The sequence below is a fragment of the Ostrinia nubilalis genome, chromosome 14, assembly GCF_963855985.1.
Source record: "Ostrinia nubilalis chromosome 14, ilOstNubi1.1, whole genome shotgun sequence".
NCBI classification, from domain to species: domain Eukaryota; kingdom Metazoa; phylum Arthropoda; class Insecta; order Lepidoptera; family Crambidae; genus Ostrinia; species Ostrinia nubilalis.
This window is the reverse complement of record NC_087101.1, coordinates 1,989,615-2,005,788: the sequence shown is the minus strand read 5'-3', so window position 1 is coordinate 2,005,788 and position 16,174 is coordinate 1,989,615. Positions and strand designations below refer to the sequence as shown.

Below are 16,174 nucleotides of genomic sequence, written 5' to 3'. Positions count from 1 at the left end.
ATTGCACCAAGTTTCGTTAAAATCTGTCGAGTAGTTTTTGTTTCTATAAGGAACATACAGACAGACAGACAGACAGACAGACAGACAGACAGACAGACAGACAAAAATTTTACTGATTGCATTTTTGGCATCAGTATCGATCACTTATCACCCCCTGATAGTTATTTTGAAAATATATTTCATGTACAGAATTGACCTCTCTACAGATTTATTATAAGTATAGATAAAGACAAGTTAGATTTTAAATAAAAACAAAAGATTTCGAAGTAAAACAAGCATTTGAGTTAAAATTAAAATTGTCTCTACCTGTAGCGGAGAAAAATGTGGTGGCAGGCCTTTGTTCAAACGATCATAGCAAATGTTGTGATAGGGATAGAGACATGCGATTTTTAGTTTTACAAAAGTAATACGATAGAGAATAATAAAAAGTAATAAAAACCATCTGTTATAGGGGCATTTTTTGGAGAAATTTATCTAATAACCAAAAAAATACGAATTTTTAAGCAGATTTTTTTCAAAAAGTATCATTTTTTATTATTTGTTGGCATTTTTTGTGTATTTTATGTATTGTTTTAGTATTGCCTGTTATTTAGCATTATTACTGTTTTTGTTTTATCAGGATATACCGCTTAGTTTAAAAGTTATTACGTTTTCTTTACAATAAGTAATTGGAAGAAAAAAAATTATATAAAAAATTTAAAAAAAATCTCAAAAATTTTTTGACCTCTTTTTTGTCGATAAAAATAGGTCTAGTTTCATCTGTTTTCATATGTACACTTTAACGTGACTCACACTGTATTTTATCTATACTGATATTATAAATGCGAAAGTAACTCTGTCTGTCTGTCTTGCGTGGTCTTGCTTTCACGCCTAAACCACTGAACTGATTTTGATGAAATTTGGCATAGAGATAGTTTGAGTCTCGGGAAAGGACATAGGATAGTTTTTATCTCGGTTTTTGAAACAGGGACGCGCGCGATAAAGTTTTTCTGTGACAGACAAAATTACACGCGGGCGAAGCCGCGGGCGGAAAGCTAGTTAATTTATATTTAGCACGCATCAATGTGCTTAAAAGCACATCTATCTACTGTTAGAATTTGTGCAAGCAAATATTTATCACTAAATTACTCGTATGTTTTTGTATGCCCCAGATATAATGAAAAATCCCAGGTGCAAATAAAAAATTAACAATGCAAAATAGCTCTTCAACCTATTATCACTTAAGTTTCCCCCTCAACAAACCTCTCGCTTCTCAGTAAAATATGCTTTTCTGCATGCAAAATATTCGTATGCATAAAATGCATATTCGTTCTTTTCTTCGCATCCACGGGATTCTGAGAATAAAAAGGAACTAAACGCCCCCATGAAATTCGCGCAGCATGCATGAATTAATTTCGCGTGCAATTTGCTTGTATGCACACATTACATGTATAATGGAGTTATGTTCAGTAGGCTTACGCTACAAATGCTACAATAGACATGTTGACACCACCAATCAATTGACGTACTTTTTAAAACTGTCAAAACGAAACCTTCCCATAGATTTTGTATGGCACTACAAGCAAGTGACGTCACTATTTTGTCAACTCAAATAAACTACTATTTTCAATTACAATGCGAAAAAAAAAGTAATTTACAGGTAATTTAAAATTAATTAAGTTTTTAAGAACAGAATGAAGTGTCGTTTTAGAAAAGTTGTGATTTCGATTTTTTGGAGAATGGTGTCAAATTGTCCATTGTGGAGTATTCATAAGAGAAGTTATTGGTCAAAGCGTGAAGCCAAAGTAAGAGGCGAAGGAGATCGTAGGCAAAGTGTAACGTAACAACATGTCGAGACTGTCATTAGATTGCTGTTAATCACTTTTTCAGTATTTTAGTACGTTTACGCGCGACTAACAGCCAATCAGCTAGGAAGGTGCTAATTTTATATAATTTAAACGAACGAATTTTTACTGAAAAACTATTGTCACTCTTCATTTCTACCCACTGGAGTACACACCAATTTTGAAGATCAAGGAGTGTCTTTTCAAATATCCTGCAGTGCCAAGGCTATTTTGGTACAGGGAGTAAGTACGTATTCGACAAAACCGTTGGACTATTGTCGCTTTATCTAGGTAATAATAATACCTATATCTACTGTTTTAACATTTTCCGGGCCTACTGACTTCATACTGTGCAGCACTAAACTCGTGAATTCCCTTCACACAATGATGCATTTAATAATTTCTAAGGCGCATGTTGAATTGCACAATTTGTGTACAAATGTAGCGTTTATGTCATTATGGTAGTTGCATTAATTATGAGAAGAGCCCGTACTTGTGCGTTTTAACGAGAATCCCGCGCATTCCTGTTTCTAAGAAGGTTTCTTACCCGAGGTGTAAGTGTTAGTTTACATTTTACAATGAAATAATTCCTTATACAAAAGATAGTAAGGTGAAAATAACATTTCAGTGTTATAAAGTAGCCAATTTAGGTATTAAGGCAGCGAGAAACATGCGCCTAACTGGTACACTTACCTACATACTAGTTATTTGCACGTACCACGTGTTATCTAGCCAGCGAGTAACTAGGTGCATGCAGTAGCACGCGGTAGCGTGTCAAGCCAAGTTTAAGTAACAGAACTGGCGAACAGCACCGTGTGTATAAATCTCTCAATATTTGATTCTTTAACTGGCATTCAATGTAAAGGACGTAGGGGGCTGCCAAAGCAGCATTGTACGAGTATGCTCAGCAATTATTGTATATTATTCCACTTTGTACCAGTTACTTGCATATGCCATTAACAATAATGATCGGTTTAAACGTCATAGCAGATTTATCAACCCGGAAAGGGATCAACACCGTATTGCCTTGTGCGCACTGTCAACCGCGAGGGGAGACGTTTACGTTACGGCACAGATACGTGTGCGTTGCAGAATGGAGTTTCATGCAAATAAAAGGTACTGACCGCCTCGACTTGATACGGTTACGATCCCTTTCCGGGTTGAGAAGTGTGCTACGTCCTTTAGAGGGTTGTGTTAATTATACTTCTATAGGTACCAATATTATAAATGCGAAAGTAGTGTCTGTCTGTCTATCTGTCCCGCATTCACGCCTAAACCACTGAACCGATTTTGATGAAATTTGGCATAGAGATGAGTCCCGAGTATATTTTTATCTCGGTTTTTGAAACAGGGACGCGCGCGATAAAGTTTTTCTGTGACAGACAAAATTCCACGCGGGCGAAGCCGCGGGCGGAAAGCTAGTACAACATAAGAGGTTTCAATACTGCATATCGCAGCCTGTATAGTGTATACTGTATACCGAATATTGCTCGTCACCAATTTAGTTTCATATCACTCACTTGATTTCACAGACCGCATTTGAACGTGTCACGCCAATCATTTCCAATGTCACGCGTGAATGAATTTTTGCACAACTGGCATAAAAGAGCATGGAAGTAAACAGTTCTTCCCGTTTCACAAAATGTTTTTATTTTAGCTTTTGTAAAGAGAAGGTTTATATTGACGTCATCAAATTTTTTTATTCTGATAATTATTTTATTTTAATTTTATTCTACTTTTTTTAATTAGACTGGTGGCTTTTTTATCTATGACAACTTGCACCCTCTGCAAAAAGGAATCACGCTCACGATGTGAAACGACTATAATCAAAAACTAGTCGTTGTCATTCCAAGAGTCAGCATATTGGAGCTTAAATGGGCTAGTCGTATCTGGGAACCGACTATAATCGTTACTCTAAACGACTTTAGTAGACGCGTCTAGGCAAATTTTTTGAACGACTCGACGTTAGATGGAGCCTTGATAGCTGGAGTTGATGGGCATGAAATTAGAAAAGCGAAGTGATGTGTCAAGTGTAACATTAATTTTTTGGATAATAACTCTATCACTAGAGATACATAGATTTATCGAAAATATGGAAACGGTGCAAATCGACCGACCCTGGTCTTTTCTTAACCTCCTGCATGCAGTTTTAGCTTTAGTATTCTTATTAGTTATAAATTTTTGAGTATCCCTTTTGTACATTTATAGACTCAGTATTAAGCAGTGGTTCTCAAGCAGTGGTTAATAATCTGTTATTGTTTCACTGTATGTTTTCCAAACAAAATAAAATAAAATAAATAAAATAAAATATTAAAAATATTATCAAAATACACATCGTACTTAAATTAAAAAGCCAGTACATCAGACTAGTAATCGTTGCAAAATCGCACGTAAAACAATACATAAATTTAACGAGTAAATACGAATGAGTTTATTATTCCTATTCCTGAATTGAACTTTTCAATTAATACATTTATCAATCAATTTGAAGTACTCTCCGAGCAACAACGTCATTTATTGCTTTAATGCAAAAATCGTGTTAAACCCATCCCACGCTGCATTATTTCAGATAAATGACACCGTTAATTGGAATTGATTCCCAGTTTGGTGTGTTGTAATTATCGGATTATTCAGGAGAACATACCTGTTACATGTAATTGTTACGCATTGAGACAGTGTCTATTAAAAATACCATTGGCAGTACTCTAAATTTAGGTTCTCGTAATAATGTTGATTTACAAGTCAAGTTTGATCTAGTAACACACTATATTACATATTTACAAGGAACTTAGTTTTGAAAGGTTTAGTTAAATCTAAAAGATCTACCGTAACAGAGACTCTAATAGGTTTGATCCAGTACAACTTGAAGCTTGCAGGAGACATTCGTTCAGACCAGACTGGTTAGACAGTTCAAACCAAAGGTTTCAAAATTCTTAGAAAAGCAAGAGTAAAGGCAAAAAGTCAAGTAAAAAGATTTTGAATTACTTAACAGATAGACAGTAGAGTGATTCTAATATAATTCCGTTTTAACTTTGAGGTACATTCACAACACTAAAAACGGCAAAATTTGTTAAAAAAATAAACTTTGCTCAACACAAAATCCTTTGTATTCTTCGAAACAAAACTACCCACCACTTTTGTCACTCCAACCAAACTTACCGATGTAAGTAGTCAAGTAGGGTACTTAAACCGTCCTAGTTTCGGCCATCCTTTTTGTAAGGATGCGCTCACACTGGTGGCATTATTGCCTGTATTCACAAACATTACTATGAGGTCTCACAGTGCGCGTGGACGCACATGGTGACACACGAAATAATCACAGAGCTCTATTCAACGCTGTGCGTTCGATTTGCTGCTTAACTTAAGCAAGCATCGTTTGTGAATACGGGCGTATAAGAATTAAGTTTGGGCTTCTTGTAAGGTAGTTGGTGACGGCAAACAGTCAGATCACATAGTTAATGCTCAGTACCGGTTCAGTAATTGGAATAAAGTAGTAGTTAAATTTACCGCATGGCCTACAAGTTTACATTGAGAGAATGCCATTATCGCGATAAAGTTTGAAATAAATAATAATGACTTTAACTGATAGGTACATAGACATTATTATTTCTACCTAAATTGGTTCAATGTAACAAAACATTTTTAACTAACACTCGATTAAAAAATTCTAGTGAACCAATATGCACGCGCCTTAACGTATTCTTTAAAATTTATAGTCTCCCCAAAGGGAGTTGAGCACTCAAAACTTTTCTTCAAAATGCGACAAGCAACAGGGATATTTGCAGAATAATCGAGTAAACTATACATTTGAGAAATTGTTATTGGACTTTCATATTGTTTTATAGCTGTTTGACACTTGTGATGCGATATCGGAGCAATTTTATAGGACTTTTAGACCATTTTGCGACATTTTACTTGGCTCTGCGATGGGTTTGAAATTTTAAAATCTATAGGAATTGCTACGATGTTCGATTTTAAGGACAATGTGATAGAGTCATAAAACTAATAATGACACATTCCTAAGTAGTTCCATACTTATACGTACCTATAACATAGAAATGTAAAGATCATCAGTAACTTAAGTTTCATATTAACTCAAAAATATTTAGATAAAGTAAGAGTAAAATATAATCTAAAATAACACTTGTTCAATCAATACACCTTCTATTATAGTTTACGTAAGAATTTTGATTTTGATGTTGTGCTGTCAATAGGTAGAATAACAAGAAAAATCACCAATTTCCCAAAGGAATTTGAAATTTATTTCTCTACAAATGAAATTCCAAATCGATTGATGAATCCATCGTTTGGTAGATTAATGTGGTGACGATGGTAGCGACTACCTAAGTCAAAATAAATAAATAAATATCCTTGGAAATTTTACACTGCGCCGCTAGCCCCTAACTAAGCAAAGTTTGTACTATGGGTACTAGAAAACGGATATAAACATACTTAAATACTTTTTTTTTTGTAAATACATACATTATTATACATAGAAAACACCCAGACCCGTCACAGAAACAAAAATTCATCATTTCGATTTCTGCCCGGCCGGGAATCGAAGCCGGGACCGTTCTGAACCACTACTCCAAACGGCCGACTATTAAGAGTCATATTCGTATAGCAGAGTGAGTCATCAATAAACAACGGTTCTAGCAAAAAGATATCTCAAAGAGCCTGTCTATCAAATAATTTTAAGCGCATTGAGTAAATAAGTATTCGAAGCAAATGAGACGTACAAGGCCCCGTCCAAATATAGATTGGGTTCAATATATCTTATTTTTCGTTCTTATTTTTACACACAGTAAGAATAAGAATAAGAATAAGAAAAACTTTATTTGACACAAAAGAAAACAAAAACAGAACAAAGGGACTTAAAACTATACACGCATAATATTTTGTGCCAAAAAGGCGCCCGCTCAGCATTAATCGAGCCACGCGTGCATGCACGCGTGCCCCGACGCTGGTTTTCAGCGGGTGCCTCTCCAACCAACATTTTAAATACAAAAAACAAAACATTAAACAAGACATTGACATTGACAAGAGGGCGCCACTATCTCACCGCACCAATTTTGCTATGTTGAGAAAATACACACAAAAAATAAAAAAAATAAAAAAATTAGGAATACAACACTGGAGTCGACTCATGACGCCAGCCCCCCTAGACAAAATGCACTTTTATAAATGAATCAAAAATCGAATTTGTCAAAAAATCCATAGAAAAAAAGGCTTAGCGATCGCTTTTGGACTGACTTGCAAATATAATGTGCACTTTGTCCAGACCCACAGGATAAATGTCATGGCCATGGTTATGGCCAACCCAGTGTGCACCAATGCAAGGACAAAAACAAAAAATCACACAATCACAATTCACAGATCGACCAGACAAACATAAAATAAAATAAATTATTTCAACTTTAAAACATTTATAAAAATGTTTAATAAATTATACCATTTAAATACCCTTAAGCTATTTCACTTAAGAATGCCACAAAACTCAAAGGCGTGAAACGGGAAAAAAAAAAACAGAGAAAATAAAAAAAAAATAAAAGAAAATGGTTGAAGATTTATTGACGACCACATGCTGCCACGCAACAAAAACGTGATTTCACCCTTGGAACTGGACTTCACCACTTTGATTCCTGATTTTGATTTTGAAGAAAGTGATTTATAGCTACACACTACAAAGGTCAAGCCAGAGAACAGAATAAATAAAATAAAGCAGGCCCAAGACGACGCTAAACGGAGTGCCCGGCGTTTTGATTTCCACCCATTGCCTTGGTTTTTTGGCATGAAGTGCGAAGTAACTTGGTGAGAAAGCTAACCATTTACATAAAGTTTAGTTTGTTACATCGAATTTAATAAAAATAATACTAATTAACTTTCCCCCATAGGATGCACTCATGCGCAGGGAGGGCCCCGAGAATGAAAATGGGGAATAGGAATGGGAATGGTGCAACCTTGGAAGAACCCAGCGCTCTATGATCATGATCACGGCCTCTGTCCATAATTTTACTGCGGCTTACCGGCGCCAAGACGCCCTGATAGGTCTCCTACGCTTGCCGCGCATGACCCGTTGGTAAGTAACCCATCATTGTCAATCTTTTGCAATTCCATTAAATATTTTCTCAGATGATGTTTAAAAGTGAATTTTGTTTTCAGGGCGCGCAGAGGAGGAGGCAGGTCGTTCCAGCACCGGGACGCCGCAAATCTGAATGATCCGCGAAAAGCTGCTGTGCGATGTTTGGGTGTAGCAAATATGTGAGTGCATAGCCTCTTTGGATATCTACTCTGAGCTTGGGCCCATTCCAGTTTGCTGAACAGATACTTAGGCCTTGCACTATCCAGTATGCCAAACAACATGGTGGCCAGGTGCAATCTTCGCCGAGCAGTCATCTTTAACATGCTTGATGAGTTCAGGAATGGCGTGATGTGTGATCTCGGAGGCACAGTGAAACAAAAACGGGCGCATGCGTTTTGTACCCTTTGAATGAGACGTGACGATTTACCCAGCAAGCACGGGCCATACACTGTATCACAGTAGTTAAGTTTGCTTAATACAAGTGATTCACATAAAGATATTCTAAGGCTTTCGCTTAAATAGGGCCTCAAGTTGTATAGAATCTTTAAGCGGTAAAAGCAGTTCTTAGTGCACTCAAGTATATGGCTTTCGAACCTGAGGTTTCCATCAATGACCATTCCTAGGTTTCTCGCCTCAGCCACTCTTTCTAAAGGTTCTCCATTTATTTCAACGTTGAGTTGTATGCTTTTAAGAGTTTCCAAGCCTCTACGTGTTCCGGTTAGCATGAACTTTGATTTTCTTGGGTTGAGAACAAGGCAATTGGCAGTACACCAGTCAAAAATTCTGCCTAGTTGGTTGTTGATCTTCATTATTGCATTTTCATGATCAGATGGAGGGAATGATGTATATAATTGTAGATCATCGGCATATAGGTGGTATTGACAGTCCTTGATACAGTTGATTATGTCAGCACTGTACAAAATGTACAGTATTGGACCCAATATGGATCCCTGAGGAACTCCGCGAGATACTGGTTTTTGTTCTGACAATAATGCCGACCCATCCACCCCTTTCAGCTCCACGTACTGCTGTCTCAGAGAGAGATAGCTATGAAACCATCGTATGGAGGAATCATCAAGACCATAATAACGCAACTTGGAGAGAAGCAGAGGAATATTAATGGAGTCGAAGGCGCGCGAGAAGTCCAGCAGCACCAGCGTCGAAACCAACCCCCCATCCTGAGCAGCCAGAAGGTCATCAATCACATCCGAAAGAGCAGTAGCCGTCCCAAAACCCTTGCGGAATCCCGATTGACGGCGCGGGAGCAGTTCCTGTTCCTCAAGGTATTTAGTTAATTGATCACAGACTATACGCTCGAGGATTTTGGACAAACATGGTAGGATGCTGATAGGCCTCAAGTCCTGAACTGAAGCAGGATGACCAGTTTTTGGTAGTGGCCTTACGACTGCCACCTTCCAACAGTCTGGAAAGATCCCTTGCAGTATAGAACCATTCACTATGTCGGTGAGTGCTTTGAGTGAGTAAGGCAATGTGAGCATCAGCATATCCAGTGTGATGCCGTCACTTCCCTGAGCATTCGATTTGAGCGCTGTGATGGTTCTTAAGACAACGTCTGAGCTAACAGTATGGAGTGAGAATGATATAAGGTTCCTATGTCTGTGATATTCGTAATAGGTTAATTGAGAGATCGTCACATTGTTTCCCCCAGGCACGTTGAGAAAATGATGATTAATTGAATTAGGGTTGTTAAACATTGGAGGAAGCTCACAAGCGCCTTTCTTGTTCGGTAACACTGTACTTTTCAGGTTTTTCCAAAGCTGCTTAGGATTTTTTGAGTTACTATTGATGTGGTTTTTGAAGAAGCAGGTTTTTTCCCTCTCAATTGCGTCAACCACCATCTTCTTCATCATTTTGTAACTATCTCTAAGAGCAGTGGTTGCATTCTTCTTATACTGCTTGTGATAGTCGTCCCTGACGTGTATCATTTCCCTGATGGTATCTGTTATCCAGGGGTGAGGAGGATGTTTAAATCTACGTGTCTTGATCGGGGCATGCAGATCCATTAACCCTAGAATACACCGTCCCAGATTCTCAACCTTAGAATTCACATCCACAACTCCCTCGAGATTGGACCAATCGATTGCACCAAGATCAGCTTCAAGTTGTTCTGGTATAATATTTTTTAATGGTCTATAAGTAACCCAGCGTGGCCGAACTTTCTCCTTCCGGACCTTAAATTCAACCATGAGCATGGCATGGCCACCCAGATCCGGTGAGTGCTTTACGGTGACCTGAGCAGCCCCCATATCAGTGCATATAATGTCAATGAGAGTACTGCTGTGATCTGTGTAGTGTGTCGGCTCCGATATCACCTGCTTCAGATTAAGACTGTCAATGCATTGCATTAACTCTCTGCACTTACTGTTACTTTTGTCTAGTAAGTTGATATTAAAGTCGCCGAGAAGCACCAATCCGTCACACTCTGCACAGGAGGCAATCGATTCAGCTATGGCGTCCAGGAATACACTAACGTCCTGCCATGGAGGTCTGTAGGCTGTGCCTACAATTATCTTTTTATTGTTTAGATGTAGAGAGATCCACATCTGTTCAACAGTAGTCGGGGTGCCAGGATGAGGACATGCTCTTATGTATAAGCCCTTGCGCACATAAAACCCAACACCACCCCCACGGCCCCCTCTCACTTGAATAGGTCTTGGAGTATGTTTGAGCCGATAACCTGCCACTTTAGGTGCCCTATCTTCTTCCCCTACTCTGAGCCACGTCTCATTTATGGCCATCACGTCTGGGTTCAGTTCCTCCATCGCCACCATAAACTCGTCATGCCTCGTGCACAGTGAGCCCGCATTGAATAGACCTATTCTAAGATTGTTTAACCCAAGGCCTGTATTAGTGTTGAATTATATAAACACCATTGTAATACAATATTATTTGTAGTATTAATTATGTTAATATCACGTTTTTCAAAGGTAGCAGTCAATATTATGTGTATCATCATTATCATCATACTATTATTGTAATTCTGTGTGCACATATCAATTTCTATAAATATATTGACACAAAGTGACCAGTCTAAGCATACCATATGAGTTTTATTCAATGAGGACTTTAACAATCCACAACAATAACATAAAGTAAAAAAGGGCAGTTTCAGACATTTACAAGGTCTGCATAATATTATAAAGGTGAGTAAAACTAAATAAAAAGAAGGCATACACAGATCAAACCCGATAAGGAACATGAAACTATTATATAACATTTCGATATTACAATTCCAGGAACCAAAGAGTCATATGGGCGGAGCTCCTAACACTCTCACGAGATCGTCGGGCGTGCGCAACTGGAAAACCTGCGCGCCATCACTCCTGCGGACGAAGACACGCCCCCGCCTCGTCCAGCAGTACTTCCACTGGCGGGCGCGGCACTCCTCGCGCGCCCGGTGGAACAGCTGGCGGTTGGGGCGCGTCAGGCGCTCGTTCACGAACACCCGGCCGCTCCCCTCCGGCACCCCGCGGCGCGTGCGCGCGGCCCGCAGCAGCTCGTCGCGCAGCTGGCGGCGCGCCAGCCGCACCACCACGCGCCGCGCCCGCGCGCCCTCGGCCGGCGGCGCGCCCACGCGCTCCGCGAACACCACGTCGCGCTCCTCCAGCGGCACGCCCAGGCGCGCGGCGAGCACGGCGACGCTGTGCAGGACGTTCTCGCCCTTCTGCTCCGAGAGCTGGCCGATCTCGAGGTCCGCGAGCAGGGCCTCCTGGTCCCGGTCGTTCAGCTCGAGCCTGAGTCCCGCGACCGTCCGCTCCAGCTCCGCGACCGACGCCGCGCCCCCGCCAGCCGGGCCCGGACGCTCCGCGGCCTCCAGTCGTCGCTCGATCGCGTCCAGACGCGCCGCGTTGGCCTCGTCGCCCTGGTTTGCCTTGAGCTCCAGCGCCTTCATTCGCTCGTCCAGGCCGACGACGTGAGTCCTGCAGCTGTCCACCCTCTCCGACAACTGCAGCAAGCCGTCCCTGAGAGACTTGATCTCGGCTCGCCTGGTTTTCACTTCGTCCCGCATTTCTTCCCTAAATTGGCGAAGCTCGCTCATCATGCTCCGGACGGCCTCGTTTAGCGAAACCAGAGCTGGCTGGACGCCGCCAGTCGCCGGAAGTACCCTCTCCTCGATGCTCTGTTCCTCCGCTGTCTGGGTGTCATCATCCAGAGACATCCCCGTCTCGTCCAGACTCTCCGTGCGGGCCGCCGCGGCCGCCCGACGGGTGGTTACATGGCTGACCTCCGAGGACTTGACCGGCGTCTCGGTGTTGTCACCCCCCTTCCGCTGGCTACAGACGCATTCTGGGCATATCCACCTGCTCTTGTGCTCCGACGTCATAGTGTTGTAGAATCTGCACTCGGGAATATTTACACAATCTATGTGCCAGTACTGCGCGCACCTACAACATTTCAGGTATCGCCTGTCTGTGATATTGCGGCGGCAACCTGCGCAGGCGGGCATCTCCCCAGTTTTGTTTGTTACGGGTCCCCTTGTTGCCATTTTGAATTTTGTTTCAGAAGTAGGAGCAAACTAATCAACAAAATCACAAAAAAAAAAGAAACAAAAAAATATGTTCGTCTGGATTTGAACCGGGGGAAACACGATGATTCTGTCCGTTGCTTTTACCACTACACCAAAGTTGCTCTGTACGAAGTGTCGAAATTTCTGATACTGTGGGGCTGTTGGTAATGCTCAGTTGAGGGTGGTTGTTTATTATTTTCAAAAACTAATTGCAGGTCTGAGAGCTGTGAAGAGGTTATATTATCACTAGGTCGCTTTGATCTTGAAGTAAACGCCGTTTCAGACACTGCAAATGACCACTGTATCAACCTAATGTTATAACACTTATCACTGATAGTCCTTAAGCGAGTTATGTTAAGTTTTTTGAAATGTTTCAGCACAATAAATGTTCACTATTTTTGTCCGTATCTGTTGTTTTTTCGTGAGGCCAACGATATCACAGATGCATTGATGTTTGACACGCCGAAATATTTTACATTTGTACGATTTTGCAACTACTACATATTTTAAAATAAACAATACTACGGAGCCGATGTAAACAGTCTATAAAGACTGACTCACGCCGTACACTCCCACACACACAGTATACAATCCCAGGAAGGCGATGCAGGCCGCTACCAACCGTGCGATGTGGAAGTCATTGGGGGAGGCCTATGTTCAGCAGTGGACATCCTATGGCTGAAATGATGATGATGATACACTCCCACACATAGACTACTTAAAACGCGATTTAAACTCCAGCATAAGTGAAAAATTTGCCCAGCCTGTAGTCATTCCGCCCTACAATTTGCGAAAAATGGTTTACAGGATGTCATACGTATTATTTCAGGACGTCCGCTGCTGAACATAGGCCTCCCCCAATGTTTTCCATGTTGATCGATTGGTAGCGGCCTGCATCCAGCGCCTTCCTGCTACCTTTACGAGGTCGTCGTTTCCACCTTGTAGGTGGAAGTCCTACGTTGCGCTTTCCAGACGCATTAGCAAGCTGATGACAGTTGCAATGGGCAGGGCACATAGTAAGCAGAACTGACGGCCGATGGGGCAGCTAGGTTATGGAGTGGAGGCCACGTATTATCATACGTAACGTGTTTTTGCTGAAAAAAAAATTACGTCACTTTAAACTATGCTCGCTTACGTCTAAAACTTTAGTATTTGAGATAGGTAGTTACTTAAAATTTGTGGTCACAATCTCCAAACTTAGGAATCATTTTGATGGAGTGCAGCAAGAAATCTTGGTGCTTAAGAGCCATTTTACATTTTCGTGCGAATTTCTAAGATTTTGGAAGCATGAATTACTATCTTAAGCAACACCCAGAGATTATTTAATAACTGCGAAAGATAGGTCAATCCTTGGTGTTGACCATTAATGAAACGGATTTACTAAAACTCTTTTGCTTAATTCACAGTGCCCCATCTCCCACAACCATTTTACGGAAAAATTGCCGCAGACTCATTTTCAAAGTCCTGTATCTATTATTTATGCTCATATAATAAGCTTAAAAATATATAGTAATCATCGGACATATATTCTTGTAGTCCATTAATGAAATAGATTCTTGAATTTCATTACCATTATTGAGTAAAATCTAAAAATAATTTGGCAAATTTCAAGATTAACGTCACATTTTGATCGTGGTTTTTGGTTTTAAAACACAGCAATAACTGCAATAAAAGTATCCCAAAATAAAGAATATTCATTGTAAAATTGATTTCTATAGTTATTGTTTAAATATTAGTAACCACTTTGTCAAAATATTGATGTGAATATCAGTATAAATTACAATGCGCAAGCCGACATCGATTAGTATGGCGCGAGCGCCCGTCAAGGCAGGACCTGTGTCATTTTTCCCGCCGTGACGTTTACGTGCGTTCGTGTCGTGAAGCGGTGATTTGTACGGCGACCAAATACATTTGATACTATGCCGAGAGGCTGTTTCGAGTCGGCCGGCCGAGCAGAAATTGAAATGATGAATTTTAATTTCTTTGACGGATCTGGGTGTAACTATGTATAATATGTAGATACCATGTATTTAATTTAATAAATAAATGATAAAAAAGTATATCCATTATGCTAGCACCCTTAACACAAGCATATTGGTTGCCTACTTTTGGACTAGATGGCGCTGTGAAATTGTCCAAAGATTTGTTTATTTATTTATCCGCTTTGAGTTTTGTTTCGTGAAGAAGAAAAAGAAGCGTTTTGTTTCGAGATCGAAGCTTTGTTGTTAAATCTATACTAATAAAAGAGGAAAGATTTAATTGTTTGTTTGTTTGGAGGCAATAGGCTCCGAAAAAAAAATATTTCTCGATTTAGAATCCTATTTTTTTTCTATGTAGGCTATAAATTATTTTCAAAAACTTTAGTCCAAAATCTTTGATAAAATTCGACGTTTAATAAATAAATTAGATAACATATTATTAATTTCTTTTTTTCAGTACGATTTTAGTACTTGTTTTTCAGAAATTCTACGATTTAAGTAAACTTCTAAAGTGTTTATATTTTATGCATAATTTTTTAACTTCTAAAATATACATATATCCTATTGATAGATGACGTGCTTCGTATTTTATTAAAATTATTAGGTACCTGACTAGGTTAAAAAGGTGTGGAATGTTATTTTGGAGATAACTTGGTTCCATAGAAATATAGAGAGATGCTAAGTAATGCGCTGAGTTCGAAACTCAGTGTCGTATTAGAAATTCACACACACAAAGAAATCAAATTATGTGCTCATTATCCACTGCGGTATCAGTATTCAACGTTCGAATAATATTTAGTACTATGCAAGCAATAAATAAACTGTTTACATAATGACGTCGCTACTGTCATCATTGCTTTCACAGCAATCCCTTTAGTTTCTGTGATCTGTGCTTGTTTCTAAGTTGATATCAATGAAATATTCCTTAGTACTTTTGATTTAAATTATTTTTTTTTATTTTGACACGTGTTTGAAAAATCAAGGTCAGATTACAATAAAATAACAAGTGAAAACGTAACATTGCATTGCAACTCGCAATTTCGCAATATTGATGAGGAGATTCCATTGGAAAGTCTGTATTCATTCCTAGGATTCCCCTAACACCATCAAATTCAAGAGAATTCAAGAGAGTGCAGTTTCCCATCTCATGCTTAGGGACCACGGTTTAAAAAAGTGTGGTTGCATAGAGCCTGCAACGGGCAACCGCGTGCGCAGCTGCTCATACTAATTTTCGATACAAAAGCAAGTGTTGGCGCCCTCACGAGTTTTAGCGGAGTTCCATATGGTAGCGGGAGTAGACTTAATGGAAATCTATGCTTCTCCGACGACCAGTTGTATGTGGAATACTCCAGAGTATGCGCACACAATAGCCTGGTGATTTTAGCACCTGAAGGAAAAACAAAAAACATTGTTTACAAAGAAATCTGCGGCAGGTTTAGTGTTTTAATTTTGTTTTAGAAAGATCTCATAATTTTGTAAGTATTCAAATATTTAAACATAATAATTTGTAGATTTTATATCAAAAAATATAATCATTTAACAAAATTAATTTTCTTAGAATATTTTAATTCTATTAGAACCATTTTCCACTTCATCGCAGAAGAAGTCGCGGGCAAAAAGCTAGTATGAAATATGTAGTATTGCCCGCGGCTTCACCCGCTTGAAATTTAGTTTGTCACAGATCGTCATAAATTATAGCCTATACATTGTTATTCTGGTCGACGCCAGGGATGGATGAGCGTCGCTGTCGCTGGCGACAGGG

At 39.5% G+C, this 16,174-nt stretch overlaps 3 protein-coding genes across 3 annotated transcripts in view; 1 reads left to right on the top strand and 2 right to left on the bottom strand.

Annotated features, from left to right (window-relative positions):
- LOC135077965 (acyl-CoA:lysophosphatidylglycerol acyltransferase 1-like) overlaps positions 1-16,174 on the bottom strand; it is a 542,351-nt gene that overhangs the window by 46,278 nt on the left and 479,899 nt on the right. The gene's annotated exons all lie outside the window — the stretch shown is intronic.
- Positions 1-16,174, bottom strand: part of LOC135077963 (connectin-like) — a 360,246-nt gene that overhangs the window by 254,798 nt on the left and 89,274 nt on the right. The window lies entirely within an intron of this gene.
- Positions 7,861-12,260, top strand: LOC135078290 (serine/arginine repetitive matrix protein 2-like). The gene is made up of 5 exons (XM_063972888.1): positions 7,861-7,902; positions 7,986-8,084; positions 8,922-9,188; positions 11,163-11,839; positions 11,957-12,260. The coding sequence occupies exons 2-5, from the start codon at positions 8,064-8,066 to the stop codon at positions 12,258-12,260; spliced, it is 1,269 nt and encodes a 422-aa protein (XP_063828958.1). The 5' UTR covers positions 7,861-7,902; positions 7,986-8,063.